This window comes from Stegostoma tigrinum, chromosome 30, assembly GCF_030684315.1.
Source record: "Stegostoma tigrinum isolate sSteTig4 chromosome 30, sSteTig4.hap1, whole genome shotgun sequence".
NCBI lineage: Eukaryota > Metazoa > Chordata > Chondrichthyes > Orectolobiformes > Stegostomatidae > Stegostoma > Stegostoma tigrinum.
Window position 1 is genome coordinate 10,813,188 of NC_081383.1, and position 20,043 is coordinate 10,833,230.

At 43.0% G+C, this 20,043-nt stretch overlaps 1 protein-coding gene across 2 annotated transcripts in view; it reads left to right on the forward strand.

The window, feature by feature from the left end:
* LOC125465805 (calcium/calmodulin-dependent protein kinase type IV-like) overlaps nucleotides 1-20,043 on the forward strand; it is a 150,639-nt gene that overhangs the window by 67,924 nt on the left and 62,672 nt on the right. For both annotated transcript variants that reach the window (XM_048559678.2, XM_048559680.2), the window contains exon 3: nucleotides 2,652-2,714. In XM_048559678.2, coding sequence (XP_048415635.1) covers nucleotides 2,652-2,714 — 63 coding nt within the window. The remainder of the gene's footprint in view (nucleotides 1-2,651; nucleotides 2,715-20,043) is intronic.

Sequence of the window (20,043 nt, forward strand, 5' to 3'; positions counted from 1 at the left end):
CTCACCTTTACTGGCTCCACCCCCGCCTCTTTGACCTATCTCCTTTTTACCCATCTTCTATCCACCTCCCCCTCTTTCCCTATTTATTTCAGAATCCCCTTCCCCTCCCCAATTTCTGAAGGAGGGTCTAGGCCCAAAACGTCAGCTTTCCTGCTCCTCTGATGCTGCTTGGCCTGCGGTGTTCATCCAGCTCAAACCCTTGTTCATTGTCTAGATTTTCTAATTATCTAATCCCAATTGATGGTGACAAAGTTATCTAGATATTGGTGCCACAATTATTACAGACATTCCTGACCAAGTGTAAATTGTCCCACATGTTTGAACATTTTGGAATTTTCATGTCAATGCACTGTTACATATTAAATAATCTATGTGCAGAACAAGAAAAAAACAGGGCAAAGATTTTCTCCAAATATCCAATGGCTTCATGCTGATACCAGTGTTATAATTATTGTCAAATTATTACTCATACCACATAAGTAAGTGGGAATTAGCCCTGTCAGATTATTTTTTGAGTGAGTTCATACAAATTTGACAAACCCCCGGAAAAACAAAACATTTAAACATGTATTTAATCAAACGGTTGTTTGATTAGTAACCTTTTTGAATCCTCTTCTTACGTCACAAAGACAAGTTTCAAGGTACAGTTCCATATCCTGTAGATCTATCAGCATCGGCAAAATTTTGCATAGATCAGCTACCAAAAGTAAAGCTGATTGACAAATTATTTGCATTCTCTGCATTTATTTTTAAAGGTGATGTATGAAAAGCTGAGTTGCATTTTCAAAGCAAAAACCGATGTTGATAAATTCAGGTAAGTGACACGAGCTACAAATGGTGCCTGTAGCTATTCCTGCCGGGAGACTACAGTCATGGTATACCACCTTCTCCATGATTATTGCTGTAGTTCATCTGCAACCACTGTATAACAATTGTCATCCAACCAGGCCTAATCCATCACCATTCTGCTGCTGTCCACTTTGCCTCCTCAAAGAGATCTCTTTGTCTGATTAAGTGGCCAAAATACTGACATTTTCCTTTAGTGTTCTTTTTGCTTTGGCAATTTCAAGTATTCATTTAACTATTATACATTTAGTATGGTCATTTACTATGATTTCATGTTTTGACAGTGCTGCCTATTTTTAGTTGTTACTAAATTGCATCTCTCTCGTGATTCTTTTATAAAATAATGTGCATGGAGGGAAAAGCTGATCTGGATCGTTTATTTTCCCAAAAATTTTCTTGGGCCAGTATTTCCAAAAAACAAGATGTTAATGCCCATCGCCTCCAGAGAAATTCTGAACCCTGCATTATGAAATTTAATACATTAACATTGAAAGCATCTTGTCCAAACCCTTGCGATTCTAATAACCCTACAACCATAAGCTGGGAGGAAGATGAATTCGTAAACTGTCAAGATAGCTCACTGACACAATGATGCCGAGGTTGTTTCCCAGCAATAGTTTGACTGCCGGAACAGATGAGTGCCAGAATGGTAGGAGACAGGCAATTTGAATAACTAACCATCTAAATAACCATCACTTTTCAGTAGCCAGAGTGTCTGCCAGCTGCATTGAGGTCGCTTCCCAGGGGTTAGGGAGGAGAATGGCATCAGACTGTCAGGCCCAGGAAGGAGCAGGCTGGCAGGAAATTCTGCCTGCACAGCCCCAAAACAACCCTTGTCAGTACTTTCCCTTTTACCAGCAAAGTCAGCTGTATTTTTTAAAAATATAAATTCCTCAATTTTGATGTGCCTTTATGTTTTCCAGCCTGCCTCAGCAGCAACCACCTCTTGTAGCGCGAGAGATAATGGGAACTGCAGATGCTGGAGATTCCAAGATAACAAAATGTGAGGCTGGATGAACACAGCAGGCCAAGCAGCATCTCAGGAGCTCTCTGATGAAGGGTCTAGGCCCGAAACGTCAGCTTTTGTGCTCCTGAGATGCTGCTTGGCCTGCTGTGTTCATCCAGCCTCACATTTTGTTACCTCTTGTAGCGCCACTGGTTAGGTTCCAGAGCCGCCAGCCCTTTCATTAGGCTTGCCTGTCCGCAGTCTAAATGGGATGATGTACCAAAAGCTGGCCAACCAGGAGGCTGATGTGGTTCTGCAGCGCACTCCTGTGGAAATGGGTCCTGTATCTGGTTCCAGGGGTAGGAATTCCCATCATCTTCACACCCTGCTCTCAGTCAATTTCACTACCATCATGCCTTCCTTAGCACGTGAAAAATTTGTGTTAAGAGTTTACAATGTTTTTTTGATTGTCCTTTTCTAACCAATTTTCATCCTTTCCTGAAAGTATTCATCTGTTGCTGGGGCATAGACCGAGAAGAGAAAGACACTTTCGACTCCTTCATCCAAGCAGCATTCATGAATTTACATATTAATTGCTTTCAGACACCCAACATTTCCATTTCTAAAAGAGCCACTTTTATAGCAAAACACGTATGGCATTATCTAATCTTTCATTATCTAACCAATGGATACCGAGCTGAATATCATTCTGACCAACAATTTTAGTGTAAATTTGAGAATTTTCTACTCGGAGTGACTCTTCTACTGAAGTAATAAATTAATTGAGTCAACATGGGATATTTTATAAACACCTTGGAACCATTTAAATGTAATTAAGAAACCTCACTTTTTTTTACAGATTGATAAGAAGATTGCAAGGACTGAAATTGGAGTTTTGATACGACTTTCTCACCCAAATATAGTAAGTGTGTCACTTACTTAACATATAAGTTAAAAGTATGCTTCCTTCAGTTTCTCTAATTTTGAGTATTTAAAGTTGGTTCCTGATTCTTAAACTGATGTTAATCCAATTTTGACCTTTTAAAACTTCAGCATTCAGTATTTTAAGTGAGCCCGTCTTAAATGGATTCTATATAGTTATAGACCTGTTGGGCCAGATGGCCTGTTTCTGCATTGTAGATTCTGCATAGGCTTCACTGAAAGAAATCAGATATTTCCCAAGTCAATGAAACCATGTCAAACCCAAGATTTGTTGCTTACTTATAAACTATTCTAGCCTGCGATTAATCCTTTTCTCAATTTATCTGTCTGTACAGAACGGTTAGAAAGTTTCAGCGAAGATGGCATTCAGTGACTGTTTCTACAATTAGCCTCAATATGTCTGCTTTTGTTGTTGATGGCTATGAAGCTGCCTTTGCTTCAAGTGCACAAGTTGATGTTCAATCTTATAATCCTGGTAGATTCTGATCATTTTTAAAAAAGGAAGAAATTCCACAACACAAATAGAAAGAAAGCCTATTGACAAAATTTCACTTTTTAAACATTTGCTGTTACAAAGCAACTAAAATAATATAATTTAAACAATTAAAGGATATTTTGAATGTACAGGCAAATATCACTTTATATAATTGATACAACAAATTTACAGGTAATATAATTACAAATATACATGTCACCTGTCACAGATATGTGTCTCCACGTGCAGTCTCAGTCTTTCCAACTCAACCTCCAATAAACAGAATCTTCGGTGGATTTGGCCCTCGGCAGGAATAGTTTATCTCAGGTTCCAGGTATACTTAACACTGACAAGCTACAAGAATTCCTTCATTCTCTCAGATTACACAGCAGTCCTGGCGGTGTAACTTTCTAGAGTTCCTTTTCAAACTAGCTAGCAAAAGTATAAAGTATGTAGTAACAGTAATAAGGAAAATTTACAAAAAGCAGTCACTATAAGATTTCTGCCACATGACTGATTTCCAGAACTATTATTTTCAGAATGAGGTGGCTATCAATTTTGATGGATAGCTCCAACTGCTCATAGAATGGAAATTTTGGATTTGTTGAAGGAATTTCAATGTGTTAGTGTTTTGTTATCTATTATTGTTTCTTTCTCAATTGTGAAGTTGTCAATAGACAAGCATATAAACAAACAATAAAACACCATTTTATTTTCTGTCAGCGTGTCTCCTGAGGTATGCCCATGGTTGGTGCTGGGTGAGTCAGCATGAAAAGAGAGAAAGGCAAAGGATGGAAAGTGATGAGTTGGCATTGGGAGATGATAACAGCAGATAACAGATGACAGCGAGCATAGGGAGTATGAGGGGGCATGGGAGATAGGTACACTATGGTATGGGATGCAAAGGGCCATAAGCGATGAGTAAGTGGGCACAGTGGATATGAAGGACCATGGAAAATGGGTAAATGGACATAGGTTGGCACAGAGATTATTAGGGTCGATGATGGTGGCTATAGATTGGCATGGAGGTGGTAGGGGTCATGGGGTGTGTTCAGTGTATTAGGTGGCATGGATAGGGCATGGAGTGAGAAAGCACTGTGAGTCAGAGTCATACAGCACGGAAACAGACCCTTCGGTCCAACCAGCCCGTGCTGAACACAATCCCAAATAAGCTAGTCCCACCTGCCTGCTGCTGGCCAAACCTTTCCTATTCATGTATTATCCAAGCATCGTTTAAACGTTGTAATTGTGCCCACATCCGCGATTACTTCAAGCAGTTCATTCCACACACAGACCACCCTATGTACAAAAACTCTGCCCCTCCTGTCTTTTTAAAATCTTTCTTCTCCCACTTTAAAAATGTGCTCTTTCATCTTGAAATCCCCCATACCACAGAAAATATACCTACCATTAGCCCTATCTGTTTTCTGCATGATTTTATAAACCTCTACAACATCATGTGAGGAGGGATGTTTTGTTTAAATATTTAAACAATGCCCAAGTAGGTTATCTGTTCAGAAGTGGCACACTTATCCACTCTTCTTGGGTTGCTAAGCTTTGTTCCCAAATGAGACTGCTGCCTCCCAGAATGGTTACTTAGAGAAGGCGTATGAAACACAATAAATAGGAGCAGGAGTGGACCAAATGACTCATCGAACCTATTCCATCATTCATTACAATCATGTTGATCTTGGGCTTCAACTCCATCTTCCAGTTTGCCCTTTGTATCCCTTGATTCGCTAAGAGAACCAAAATCCGTCTATCCCAGTCTTAAATGCATTCGAATGGACAACCATGATCCTCTTTTGCAAACACTTCCAAAGACTTACAACCTTTGAGTGAAGAACTGTTTCCTCATCATGCTCCAATATAATCCTGAGACTGTGGCCCTGCATTTTAGATCCCCTGACCCAGCGAAAACAATTCCTCCAGATCTATCCTATGAAGCCACTTCAGAACCAAGTGGGTCTCAATGAGATTGCTTCTTAGCCTCTAGACTCCAGAGAATACAGACCTAATTTGGTTTTAATTTACTCGTGGCACTTGGGCATCGCTGGCTGGCCAGGTTGCATTGTCCATGCCTGGTTGCCTTCAAGGTGTTGGTGGTGAGCTGCCTTCCTGGACTGCTGCAGTCCACATGCAGCAGTAAGGAGGAAGTTACGGAATTTTGACCCAGCGAAAGTGAAGGAACAGCAATACATTTCCAAGTCAGGATGGTGAATGGCTTGGAGGGGAATTTGCAGATGGTGCTATTCCCACCTATCTGCAGCCATTGTCCTTCTAAACGAAAGAAGTCATAGGTTTGGCAGGTACTATCCAAGGATCGTTGGTAAATTTTTGCAGTGCATCTTGTGGATTGTGAACACAGCTGCTTCTGAGCGTGAGTAGTGGAGGGAGCAGATGCTTGTTGTTATGGTGCCAATCAACTGGGCTGCTTTGTCCTGGATGATGTCAAGCTTCTTGAGTGTTGTTGGAGCTGTAGCCATCAATGCAAGTGGGGAGTATTCCATCACACGCCTGACTTGTGCTTTGTAGATAGTAGAAGGGCTTTGGGCAGTCAGGCAGTGTGTTACTCATGGCAGTATTCCTAGCCTCTGACTGGCTCTTGTAGCTACTGAGTTTATTTGATGGGTCCAATTGAGTTGCTGGACGATGATAACCTCAAGGATGCTGGTAGTGGGGGATTAAGTGATGGTAATGCCATTGAATGTCAAGGAACAGTGATTAGATTATCACTTATTGGAGATGGTCATTGCATTTGTGTGGCATGAATATTACTTACGACTTGTCAGCCCAAACCTGGCTATTGTCCAGATCGTGTTGCATTTCAACATGGATTTCTTTAGTATCTAAGGTGTCACAAATAGTACTGAACATTATGCGATCATTGGTAAACATCCCCACTTCTGACCTAATCATGGACAGAAGATGATGCAGAGGAAGATGTTTAGGCCTGGGAAACTATTCTGAGGAACGCCTGCAAAGAAGTCCTGGAGCTGAGATGACTCCAATAAACAAAACCATCCACTTTTGTGCCAAGTATAACTTCAACCTGGGGGGAGTTTGTCGCCATTAATTCCAGTTTTGCCAGAGCTCCTTGATGTTAAAAACCAAATCAAATGCAGCCTTGATGTCAAGAGCTGTCATTCTTACATCACCTCTGGGATTCAGCTCGTTTGTCATGCTGATATGTGAGTCATTCTGCTTGGTAACTGGGTGACCTCTTTACCAGAATGGAAGAATGACATGGCCTTAGCATGTTCATTACCATACAGAAGCAGAAAAAGCAAAGTATTTTTGGAATGGGTACTTTATGATTTCAACAGACGAACATTTGAGCATATTGTTAGCTTTCATAGATAAATGTTATCATAAAGATTATTCATTGACAGCTTGTGAGGCATGGTCGGAATTTGATAAACTTAAAAAGATTGAGGATAATACATGAATGGAATTCAGTTGATTGTATGCAAGACTGCTGCAATTCCACTTGTAAATTTCTACGCACTCTGCTAGCATTTAAATTAATATGCCAAGTATCAAATCGGGACAGACTTCTACATTTAACATAAATTTGCAGATAAATATGCACTGCTAGAACAAATGTTAGAAGCACAAAAATAACTAGGAAAGCATTCCTTTCCAGCATTATTAATGCAAAGGAGATAATTGGTGAGACAAGAGGAAACAGAAGACACAATGGCACGCCAATGCCAAATGTCACACACAAACCTTGGAACAGCATGATGCTGTTAACATCTGTTAGTATTTGGAAAGTAACTTAAAGTTCCCTCATGAATATGATCAGTTCCCAACTTGGGAAGAATTAGAATTAACTGTACTTTGCAACAATTGAATACATTGCACAAGAAAGACTTTTATTCAAAGCCCAACTCTCAGAATTTGGTGGGCTTTAAAATTGAGATGATTGGAAACCCAGTTTTAATTGGGAAGATGTGGTTTAGTATAAGAGGGAGAGAGGGGCTTGAAGAATGGAGAGACCAGAGGGAGATAATTGGTTCAGATGGAAAAACAATCATTGAACAACATGGAGTGTGGGTACATGCTTCAAGGTTGCTTGGTATGGATTACAAATTTGCAGATTCTGAAGAAATGTTAGAAAATAACGAAGAGCCAGGTACACCTTGTAGCAAATTTACATAGCTATAAGGATCAAACCAATTCATTGACTTGTCTAAATGGTCGATATGAGGCGATTGGTCCCTAAAGTGTGCACTAAAGTCAAATATTTTCCAGGACGGGCTGGTCATTCGAGAAACGTAACTATTATTAAAGCCAGGAAGATCACTGGAAAATGTAAAAGCTGGACGGGTATACAGGATGAGGGGCAGGAAGTTAGGCCCCTGGATTGGGAACATGACGTACAAAAAACGGAAGGCAAGAAAATGCAGTGTAAGCTCAGTGGGTCTGGAACAGAACATGATCCTAGAAAGACATCACGAGCCATTGAAATGAATCCTGTTTGTAGTCAGGAGGAAGTCAAATAATTGCAGTCCACATAGAGGAATGATAGAGGCAGGATAGATTGCATAGTTTATCAAGAGCTAGAAATACAGTACAAACCAGTGGTATCACTACAGAAGTCTGTGTCACTGAGAAATTTTAGTGGTTACAAACTAGAGGACAAGTTTAGCAGAGCAGCACAGTGGCTCAGGTGGTTAGCAGTGTTGCCTTATGGTGGCAGGGACCTGGGTTCAATCCCAGCCTTGGGTGACTGTGTGGTGTTTACACATTCTCTGTATCAGTGTAGGTTTTTGCCAGGTGCTGTGGTTTCTCCCACAGTCCAACGATCTGCAGGTTAGGTGAATTGGCTATGGTAAATGTGTGGTTACAAGGAGTTTAAGTACACTGGTTTGGAAATTGAGCAGAATGGATCACAGGTTGCTTTACATTGGCAATTTTATCTGGTAAACGTTATGCCCCATTCTTATTAATCAAAATTGGGCCTCAAAAAAGATGCAGCAATGTCCGAACTATACAAAGAAATGGCATTTTTTTTCTTAGGGACAATATTGGAACAACACTGATAGCCACAGACGAGGTGCCAGAGGACTGGAGATTGGCTAACGTGGGGGCACTATTTAAGAACGTGGGAAGAAAAGGCCAAGGAACCATAGACCAGTGAGTGTGACATCAGTGGTGGACAAGTTGTTGGAAGGCATCCTGTGCGACAGGCTTTATATGTATTTGGAAAGGCAAGGACCAAATAGGGATAGTCAACATGGCTTCATCCGTCAGAAGTCATGTCTAACTAACTTGATTGAGTTTTTCAAAGAAGTAACAAAGAGGATAGATGAAGGCAGAGTGGTGGATGTGATCTGTATTGACATCCATATGGTGTTGAACAAAGTTCCGCACAGTAAACTGGTTAACAAGGTTAGATCACATGGAATTCAGGGAGAACTAGCTTGAAGTTAGGGGACAGAGAGTGGTGATGGAAGGTTGTTTTTCAGACTAAAGGGTCTGTGACCAGCAGTTTTAGTTAGTAAATTTGCGGATGACACCAAAATTGGTGGTGTAGTGGACAGCCAAGAAGGTTACCTTAGAGTATAACTGGACCTTGATCAGAGGGGATGATGAGCCAAGGAGTGGCAGATGGAGTTTAAATTTAGGTAAATGTGAAGTGCTGCATTTTGGAACTGGGCAGCATGGTGGCTTAGTGGGGGTGGGGGCTGGTTAGCACAGCTGCTTCACAGCACCAGGGGACCAGGTTCAATTTCTTGCTTCAGGTGTCAGTGTGGGGTTTGCACATTCTCCCATGTCTGTGCAGGTTTCCTCCAGTTCCCGCCCACAATCCAAACATGTGCAGATTAGGTGGATTGGCCTTGCTAAATTGCCGCTAGTGTCCAGGGATGTGTAGGTTAAGGGGATTAGCCCTGAGAAATGCAGGGTTTAGGGATAGGATGGGGGTGAGTCCAGGTGGAATGCTCTTCACAGAGTCGGTGTGGACTTGTTCAGCCTGTTTCCACACTATAGGGATTCTATTCTATGGAAAGGCAAATTAGGGTAAGACCTGTATAATTACTGGTAATGTTCGAGGGAGCATTGCTACACAAAAAGAGACCTTGGATCATAGGTTCATAGTTCCTTGAAAGTGGTCACACATAGGCAGGATAGTAAAGGTGGTGTTGGTATGTTTGCCTTTATTGGTCAGTGCATTGAGCATAGGAATTGGGGAGGTCATGTTGAGGCTGTACAGGACATTGGTTAGGCCACTTTTGGAATACCACGTTCAGTTCTGGTCTCCCTGCTATAGGAACGGTGTCGTCAAACTTGAAAGGGTTCAGATAAAATTTACAAGGATGTTGCCAGTGTTGGAGGGGTTGTGCTACAGAGAGAGGCTGAATAGGCTGGGGCTATTCCATCACCTCTGTTTATTTAAAGTCCTGTGCAGAGGCCAGGTTACACAAATGGACTGGAAACTGGTCCCAGCACTGTTCAGATGGAGTCTATCCCAGTGGGAAAAAACTTGCTACTCCCTGACTGCTGATGCCGCTGCCCCGTGCATCGAATCCTTTTCTTCCCATAATACTCTGAGCTGCATTCTTTAGCTCTGTATTCTGCTTGACCCTATGCCAGTTGGCATGTGGTTCAGATAAGAATCCAGCAATGATTTGATTTTATTTTTTGCAGTTCTGTGCGTTAACTTACATCCTAACTCCTCCAAAAAAGATCCATTGGCTTTACCTATGTTGTTGGCTCTCCCACATGGGCCCTGACCACTTGCTCTCTTCCCTTCGTCCCCAAAAAGACTACCATCTTTGCTTTAGCTGGCTGGAAACTGGATGTCAGTTGCAGCTGTAGAAAACATCAGTATCTACTTCATAAGAACATTACCACGTACAAAATTATATGTGAGCGTGAATCATACGTTCAGGTGAATAAAATCAGTGTGGTGATCCTTGCATTTATATTGCTTATGATGCTTCATGCAATTCTTTTTTGAAGCACCAGCTTGCCATTTGTAAAATTCCAGCAAAATCTGTCAACATTACAGACAAATTATGAAACTGTTTTATACATCATTGACATAAAGTCATTAGAAAAAAACAGAAATCACCCCAATCCTCCTTGAAAAGTGCTACAGAATCTGTAACATTCACCGAAGTGAAACATCTTATCAGCAGTGTGACACCCTAACAGTGGTGCACTTTCTCAGCGCTCAACTGACTCCTAGCCTAGATTAATCTACCACAGTAAGATTAATATTTTATTGGAAGGAAGGAAGGAATACAGGAAGAATTTGTCACGTCTTTCAATCTGAAAACTTGGTAACGGATTTACACCTGAAAGTTATTCCAGTAGAATTCAGTGTCAGTGAATTTGATTAAACATTAGCTGTTTCACAATAACTAGACTAATCTTGCATTTTTTTAAGGTTTTAAATAAAATGGAAGATACTTACCAAGAGATAGGGTTGTTTCTGATATTAATTAATTATGCAGAGCAGCCCAAACTACAGCACCTCTGGCCTCAATGGTAATCTTATGATACTGCACTGGTGGAAATAATTTTTCTCCATGTGCCTCCATGAATCTGACCTGGGGAGGATGCAATGTCACAATGTTTCCTAAAGGTCAAAAACAATCTTATGAATGATATGCCCTGCCATGTGAATATAAGCGAGAAAAATATTAAATAATCATCAGCCTACTGATAGAAGCATGGAAATAGACATGAACTGAAAAAGTATAAAAGTAAATGAAGTTTAGAAGCTCCCAATTTATGATTTGCCTCGCTTATGATACTCAAAATACTCAAACAATTATACCATCCATGTTTAGTGTCGGGCAAGCAATTAAAATATATAATTGAAATAACAACAAATGAAATAATGGTAGCTCAGTGGTTAGCACTGCAGCCTCACAGTGCCAGGGACCCGGGTTCAATTCTACCCTCAGGCAACTGTCTGTTTGAACATTCTCCCCATGTCTGCGTGGGTTTCTTCTGGGTGCTCCGGTTTCTTCCCACAGTCCAAAGATATGCAGGCTAGGTGGGTTGGCCGTGCTAAACTGCTCATAGTGTTCAGGGCTGTGTAGATTAGGCGGGTTATAGGGAGATGAGTCTGGGTGGGATGCTCCATGGGTCAGTGTGGACTTGTTGGGCCGAAGGGCCTGCTTCTGCACTGTAGGGATTCTGTGAACAAGAATAATGCAACATTCTTGACTAGACAACATCTCTGCTGATGAACTCAAGGACTTCTCTTTGACATCATCCCTATCCTGATCAACGCTTTGAAACAAAATATTCAATTGTAATCTTTGCACATTGAGTTTCTTCTTGACATGAAGCATAAGCTTACTTAAATATTTTGGAGTGATCTTCTTGGTCCTGAGTCCAAACAGCAGTCATAAGTGTCAGTACAAAATGTCTCACCTTTAGGCATTCAGAAGGCTCAAAATGGACAGAGATCCCTTAGATAAAATGAAATTTGTAGGGTTTCCGTGATCAAGCGCCAACCTGAAGAAGCTTTGAGATTACAATGAGGAGATATTGCATGAAGCATTTAGGTCACCTTTAATTCCTATGGATGCAAGCTTTGTTGCAACTGTTCCAAATGTTCCAACTTAACATTTAAATTGACAGTTTCAGTCAGAATCTAGAGAACACCAGTGAAAATATCTATGCTGAGTGTCTATGGGAGATTTCTATTCTGCAAAGAATAACAATGATCTATAGTCAAAATTGTTTTAAAATCCAATATTAACTGTATGTAATATGACAATCAAATGTGTAAACAGTAGGGCTAAGTGTTTAATTTTTTCTGTAAATTGTGCAATGAAATTTTGCTTAACTTCTTGTCTGCTCTGTTTAAATGCAGTCATCTATTATTTAAGTGTTAAAATAGGAATTTATAGTGAGCATTTTTAGTCAATTGAGCTGGGGTTGGGGTGGAGATAAATGGAGAATTAAAATCCATTCAGCACGTGTTTTAAACAAAATAGATACTGCATGTCTGTTTTATTTGATTTAAGCTATCCAGAGAACACAAATTTCAAGCATGTGAGAAATAAGAATGATCCACTGACTGTAGACGTTTAAGGCCCTTTGTTTCTGGAATGGAGATTTAGTGCATGGCAGGCCGTTAATTTGTTGCCTACTTTAGTTTCAGAGTGGCATATCTTCCATAAATATGTGCTGTGACAGATTAGAGATAATGGGAAATGCAGATGCTGGAGAATCCGAGATAACAAAGTGTGGAGCTGGATGAATACAGTAGGCCAAGCAGCATCTTAGGAGCACAAAAGCTAACATTTCGGGCCTAGACCCTTCATCAGAAAAGGGGGATGGGGAGAGGGTTCTGGAATAAATAGGGAGAGAGGGGAAGGCGGACTGAGGATGGATAGAGGAGAAGATAGATGGAGAGGAGAGTATAGGTGTGGAGGTAGGGAGGGGATAGGTCAGCCCAGGGAGGACGGACAGTTCAAGGGGGCGGGATGAGGCTAACAGGTAGGAAATGGAGGTGCAGCTTGAGGTGGGAGGAGGGGATAGGTGAGAGGAAGAACAGGTTAGGGAGGCGGGGATGAGCTGGGCTGGTTTTGGGATGCAGTGGGGGCGGGGGGAGAGGGGAGATTTTGAAGCTTGTGAAATCCACATTGATACCATTGGGCTGCAGGGTTCCCAAGCGGAACGTGAGTTGCTGTTCCTGCAACCTTCGGGTGGCATCATTGTGGCACTGCAGGAGGCCCAGGATGGACATGTCGTCCAAGGAATGGGAGTGGGAGTTAAAATGGTTCGCGACTGGGAGGTGCAGTTGTTTATTGCGAACCGAGTGTAGGTGTTCTGCAAAGCGGTCCCCAAGCCTCCGCTTGGTTTCCACAATGTAGAGGGAGCCATAACGGGTACAGCGGATGCAGTATACCACGTTGGCAGATGTGCAGGTGAACATCTGCTTGATGTGGAAAGTCATCTTGGGGCCTGGGATGGGGGTGAAGGGGAAGGTGTGGGGGCAACTGTAGCACTTCCTGCAGTTGCAGGGGAAAGTGCCGGATGTGGTGGGATTGGAGGGAAGTGTGGAGCAGACAAGGGAATCCCGGAGAGAGTGGTCTCTCCGGAAGGCAGGCAAGGGTGGGGATGGAAAAATGTCTTTGGTGATGGGGTCGGATTGCAGATGGCAGAAGTGTCAGAGGATGATGCGTTGTATCCGGAGGTTGGTGGGGTAGTATGGGAGGAGAAGGGGGATTCTCTTAGGGCGGTTATTGCGGGGGTGGGGTGTGAGGGATGTGTTGCAGGCAATGCGGGAGACACGGCTGAGGGCGTTCTCGACCACTGCAGGGGGGAAGTTGCAGTCCTTAAAGAACAAGGACATCTGTGATGTACAGGAGTGGAATGCTTCATCCTCTTCCCAATTCCTTCGCCTCCACCGCATCTGCTGCCAGGATGAGGCATTCCACTCCCGTACATCTCAAATGTCCTCGTTTCGTTTCTCAAGGACTGCAACTCCGCACGTCCCCCCGCAGTGGTTGAGAACTCCCTTGACCGTGTCTCCAGCATTTCCTGCAACTTATCCCTCACACCCCGCCCCCGCAATAACCGCCAAAAGAAAAACCCCTCATCCTCACATACCACCCCACCAACCTCCGGATACAATGCATCATCCTCCGACACTTCCGCCATCTGCAATCCGACCTCATCACCAAAGACATTTTTCCATCCCCACCCTTGTCTGCTTTCCGGAGAGACCACTTTCTCCATGTCTCCCTTGTCCGCTCCACACTCCCCTCCAACCCCACCACACCTGGCACTTTCCCGTGCAACCGCAGGAAGTGCTACACTTGCCCCCACACCTCACCCCCATCCCAGACCCCAAGATGACTTTCCACATCAAGCAGATGTTCACCTGCACATCTGCCAACGTGGTATACTGCATCCGCTGTACCCGTTGTGGCTTCCTCTACATTGTGGAAACCAAGCGGAGGCTTGGGGACCGCTTTGCCGAACACCTACGCTCGGTTCGCAATAAACAACTACACCTCCCAGTTGCGAACCATTTCAACTCCCCCTCCCATTCCTTAGACGACATGTCCATCCTGGGCCTCCTGCAGTGCCACAATGATGCCACCCGAAGGTTGCAGGAACAGCAACTCATATTCCGCCTGGGAACTCTGCAGCCCAATGGTATCAATGTGGACTTCACCAGTTTCAAAATCTCCCCTTCCCCTACCGCATCCCAAAACCAGCCCAGCTCGTCCCCGCCTCCCTAACCTGTTCTTCCTCTCACCTATCCCCTCCTCTCACCTCAAGCTGCACCTCCATTTCCTACCTATTAACCTCATCCAGCCCCCTTGACCTGTCCGTCTTCCCTGGACTGACCTATCTCCTCCCCACCTCCACACCTATACTCTCCTCTCCTCTACCCGTCTTTGGTCCGCCTCCTCCTCTCTCCCTATTTATTTCTGAACCTTCTCCGCATTTCCCTTTTCTGATGAAGGGTATAGGCCCGAAACATCGGCTCCTAAGATGCTGTTTGGCCTGCTGTGTTCTTCCAGCTCCACACTTTGTTATCTTTGCTGTGACAGATTGCTGGCTAAGGCTACCATTACATTACTATGTCATTCCTGCTAAGAAGTCACAATGTAAACCTAGGGTGAATTGTTTTTTTGGGGGAGTGGTGAGGTGGGAGGGGGGTTGGTGCTGGAGGATTGGGGAGGTGAAATCAAAGGATTGTTGTCAAAACATGACAGGAAGGGAATTGAGTTGGTAACTGGTGGATTTCAACACCCCAAAAGGTGAAGTCAGAAACAACAAAGCAGCAATCAAATTTGACAAAATTTTGAGAGAGTTTACTCATGAGTCCGAATCTCAAATGTATTGCCTGGAGTGGTTATGAAATCTTTTTAACCCCCTCTACTCATAGCCTTCACAAGCTTCACCAGTGAGCAAGGAGGCATTCCTGGTTCCTTGTAAAAAAGAATATGCGGGTTGGCATGACAGCTGGTTAGCAATTCACAGTGATGCCAACAGTGTTGTTTCAATTACCACATCTGCTGAGGTTACCATGGAGGGTGCTCCTCCTCAAGCTCTCCCTCACTTAAGGCATAGTACCCCTCAAGTTAAAACATGACCAGTTGTGTATCGCATGAGAGAGCAGCCACATGGTCTGGTAGGACTATGGTGACATTATCTTATGTACCAATTGAGCTTACATCGACATGCGTGTTTTTATTTTCATTTGTACATGGAATGTGAGTGTCACTAGCAAGGCTGTACTTGTAGTCCAACCTTAATTGTCTTCCAGAAGTCTGTGATGAACCACTGCAGTTTGTGCAATGAATACATCTACAGTGCTTTTAAGAACGGAGTCCCAAGTTTCTGACTGAGCATCTTGCTTGAGGCCATTAATCTCTATCTCAGTACACCCCTGCAGATGTTCCTCGGGAGTGTCCTCACCCAAAAAGCCTTAGCTGGTTTATCAATAACATTCTGTCAGTCTTAAGATCAGAAGTGGGAATTGCACAGTATTCAAATCCACTTGAAACTCTTCAAATAATGGAGCAGTTCCTGCCTCCATGCCACAAGACATGAACCACATTTGGGATTAAATGCAAAACTTGAATGAAAAACTGAAGACAAGAGCTTTAAGACAGGGAGCTGGATAAGTGTTATTGTTTTGCATTGACGATATCAGGCTGTGAGATATGCTATTAATGACTGAAAGAGACTTTACTGTTTAAAAATACATCAGATGGCTGGTTTAAAGGAAATGAGAATAAAGAGATCCAAGAATAGGATCGGCATATTGTTAATGCTGAGATAACAAGGTGTGGAGCTGGATGAACACAGCAGGCCAAGCAGCATCAGAGGAACAGGAAGGCTGACATTTTGGGCCTAGACCCTTCCTCAGAAAATTGTTAATGCTACAGTTCATGCAGAACACAAACCTCAAAACAGACTGGATAGTCTGCTTCCATTTTAAGTAATCTTCCATTTCTTTCAGGAAGAAAAACATTTTTAAATGCATCTGAGCAGAAAGTGTGTTATTTATAATTTGGAGAAAATTCGCTAAACCACCTGCAATTTTGGGCTATATTTTATGGATTTCTCCCCTGCCTTTCCCAGACTCCCTAAAAATGGGCAAGTGGGGGCTTCTGTGGGAACAACACCTGATTGAATATTAATAAACTGGTGGCAGGACTGTCAGTCTTCAGGGACAGGAAGCCTCCCCTCAAGAGGCCGGGAGATGTTCAGTACCACCAGCACCACTATGAACAGTGGCTGTTTTTAGTACTGCACTTGAGGAGGTGAGCCATGCTGAAACTTGCTCAGGAGATGAGTATGGGATCTCTTCAAGTATTGGGCTAGTCAGCAGCCAGACTGCCCAATGCCAGCTATGCCACAAGGAAAATTGCAACAGGGTAAGAACTGGGCACTGTACTTCACATGCTCTTGCTTTCATACTAGCTAGCAAGAGAATCTATAATCCACCCCTTTGAACCTCAGAAGCTGTTAACCCACTTAAGAAAAATGTCAACGGTCTGTTAATGTGGAAGCAACAACAGAAGAAATCTGGCTCTGACAGGCTTTGGTCCCACCATCTAGTCTACATCTGAATGATTCTGACAGCTTCCAGTCCCACCTTTCAACTGATCTAATTGTTCGATTCTGATGAGTGCAAGACCAGTGTAAAAAGTTGGATTTTCTGATGAATTGCCAAGCTGACATATCAGTTGAAACGCTGCCAGTTTAAAATGCTGACAGTTGGTGTAACTAATGGCATTCTGACTGAGTAGTCAAGGGAATTAGATTGAGAAATGCATTAACAAAAAAGGAAGGGAGCTATGCCTTGCACAATCCTGCAAAAGTATAATATTCACAAGGTAACACGGCATAGAGCTGGTGGACACGGCAGGCCAAGCAGCATCAGAGGAGCAGGAAAGTTTGACATTTCGGCTCGAGACCCTTCTTCAGAAATGGGGGAGGGGAAGGGGATTCGGAAATAAATAGGGAGACAGGGGGAGGCGGATAGAAGGTGGATAAAAGAGAAGAAAGGGTGAGAGCAGACAGACAGGTCAAAGAGGCGGGGTTAGAGCCAATGAAGGTGAATGTAGGTGGGGAGTTAGGGAGGGGATAGGTCGGTCTGCGGACAGGTCAAGGAGGTGGGATGAGGTTAGTGGGTAGGAGATGGGGGTGAGGCTTGAGGTGGGAGGAATGGTTAAGAAGGCGGGGACTACCTGGGCTGGTTTAGGGATGCGGTGGGGGAAGGGGAGATTTTGAAGCTTGTGAAATCCACATTGATACCCTTGAGCTGCAGGGTTCCCAAGCGGAATATGAGATGCTGTTCCTGCATCTTTTGAGTGCCGTCATCGTGGCAAAGCAGGAGGCCCAGGATGGACATGTCATCCGAGGAGTGGGGAAAGAGGGGAGTTGAAATGGTTCACCACTGGGAGGTGCAGTTGATTGTTGCGAACTGAGCGTAGGTGTTCCGCAAAGCGGTCCCCAAGCCTCTGCTTGGTTTCCCCGATGTAGAGGAGGCCACAACGGGAACAGCGGATACAGTATCGTGCAGGTGTATAATATTCACAAGGTTGTTTTCTGTCACCTTTCCCATTTCAAAGCAGGCAAAGAAGCACAATTTTGAGTTTGAAAAGATTGAGATTGTTTCAACATTTAAGAAAAATAAGTCCAACTACACTACAGCACAGTAGGCAAAGCCAGTGTTCCAGGATTACTCTTATGTTCTTGCATTCGAGGGCGAGGATATGAACAAAGGGACAAAATTGGTTTAAGTCAACTTTTCAGCAGAGTGCAGTGCACAGGATGCATGCCCAATCTAATAAGGCCTAAATTGGTCCATCTGACTAATTTAAATACATTATGTGGACTGTCAGCGTTGTTTGTGCTGTTCATTGTCAAAGTCACCAAATTGGAGGAGAGAGAGAAATACTGTGCTGCTGGCACCATTTGAAAGCAGGCTGTACTGTTTAAGGAGAAGGTGCACATGTATTGCTAACAACTGTAAATAGCTGATAATTCTCGGCAAAAGGAGAAACTGCAGCCTGCAACCAGCTAAAGAAATCTTATAGGGCTGCAATAATTTGCTGCTGGATCTGATTATATTGGTTATCTATATCTGTTCCTAGATTGTTGAGGGCATATCCATTATCCATCAGCAGTCTTCCCATCCACTTGATTATCTGTGAGAGGGTGTTGAGGAAGTTTTAAAGCATCATGATAACCACCAGGAAACATGCACGACTGTGGCTATGAGTTTGTATTTTTTTCCAAGAGAAACAGATTCCATTTGCTCAAATATTACTGTTTCCTAATGGGAAACTACAACTGAGTATTTGATGCAATCCTGAAATATGACAAATCATAGACGGTTTACAGCACAGAAGGAGGCAATTTGGCCCATCATGTCCATGCCAATCAACAAATTTCTGACTACACTAATCCCATTTTCCAGCTCTGGAAGCTGTGGCCACACTGGTAAATATCTAAATGCTGCTCAAGTGTTAGTTTCTGATTGAACCACAGGTGAGTCCAGGCTCCCATTTTAAATCCCAATGTTTTTTCTCCTGCTTGCCGGACTCTATCGGAAAGCTAGTGAACAGTAAGGCAGGAATCTTCCGAAATGCCATTTCTACAGTAATTTAGTTTACAAAAAGCAGCTTGCAAGGGCTGTAGGTATAAAGGCTTGCAGCCATGGTGACTCCCACTACCCTGGCAGTGCAGTGCATACCTAATGTTGGGCTGTACTTGCTCTAATAGGTGGCGTAGGTAAGTAATTATTCCGTGTTGAATAAAACTGCCTTACACACACTTCCTCAATGAAATTCCGATTCAACATTCCATTTCTGAAGACCCACAGCCCTGTAATGTCTTTTGAAAGATTCCCTTCATCACCCTCTGTAGACTAACACTTACCTTGGCTGACGCTTTTTCTCTTAAGATAAACTAGCATCATTCTGATTTCAACAACTAAAAATAGAAAACTCCTGTAAAAAAGCTCAGCACCTCCACAAATCTTTTTTGCCATTTCAGCCAAACTGGCCAAAGCAGCCAAAAGCCTCACTCCAAACACCATCGCAGTCAAAAATAACCAGAAATCTACTTTGATAGAATTGACGATCTTTTTAATTAGCACTTTGCCATGATTTACAGAGCAGCTTTAGGAAGTAACATTTCAGACACACACGGCCGTCAACCTGTCAAAGATATATTGTTTTGACATTTTAATGTTTTAACAGTGGCTACATTTGTTTAAGACAATTGTCACTTGGAGTGCTCAAATTAGTTTAGTATCGGATGCCTTGGCACAAGATTTGCATTTGTACCACCCTTTCTAGTTCTGGAAAACGGCACACTGTGTGCCAATTCTACCGCTAACTTTCGAAAAATAATATCCATCTTACCCCTGAAATTGAAATTGTATCTAGATTGCCAACCCACTAAAATTACAACAGAAACAAAAATTGCTGGAGAAACTCAGCAGGTCCAGTATTTGTGGAGAGAAAGCAAAGTCAACAATTCGGGTTCAGTACCTTCTTCAGAATTGGCAGTAGCTAGGGAAAGGTGATTATTATATACTGAAGACATAGAAATATAAGAGATGGGAGCAGGAGGCGGCCATTCGGCTCTTCGAGCCTGCACCGCTATTCATCACGATCATGGCTAATTGTCCAACTCGATAGCCTAAACCTGGTTTCTCCCCATAACCTTTGATCCCATTCACCCCAAATGCTATTTCTAGCTGCCTTTTGAATACATTCAATGTTTTGGCATCAGCTATTTCCTGTCATGATAAATTCCACAGACTCACCACTCTTTGGGTGAAGAAATGACTCACCTCCATCCTAAATGATCTACCCCG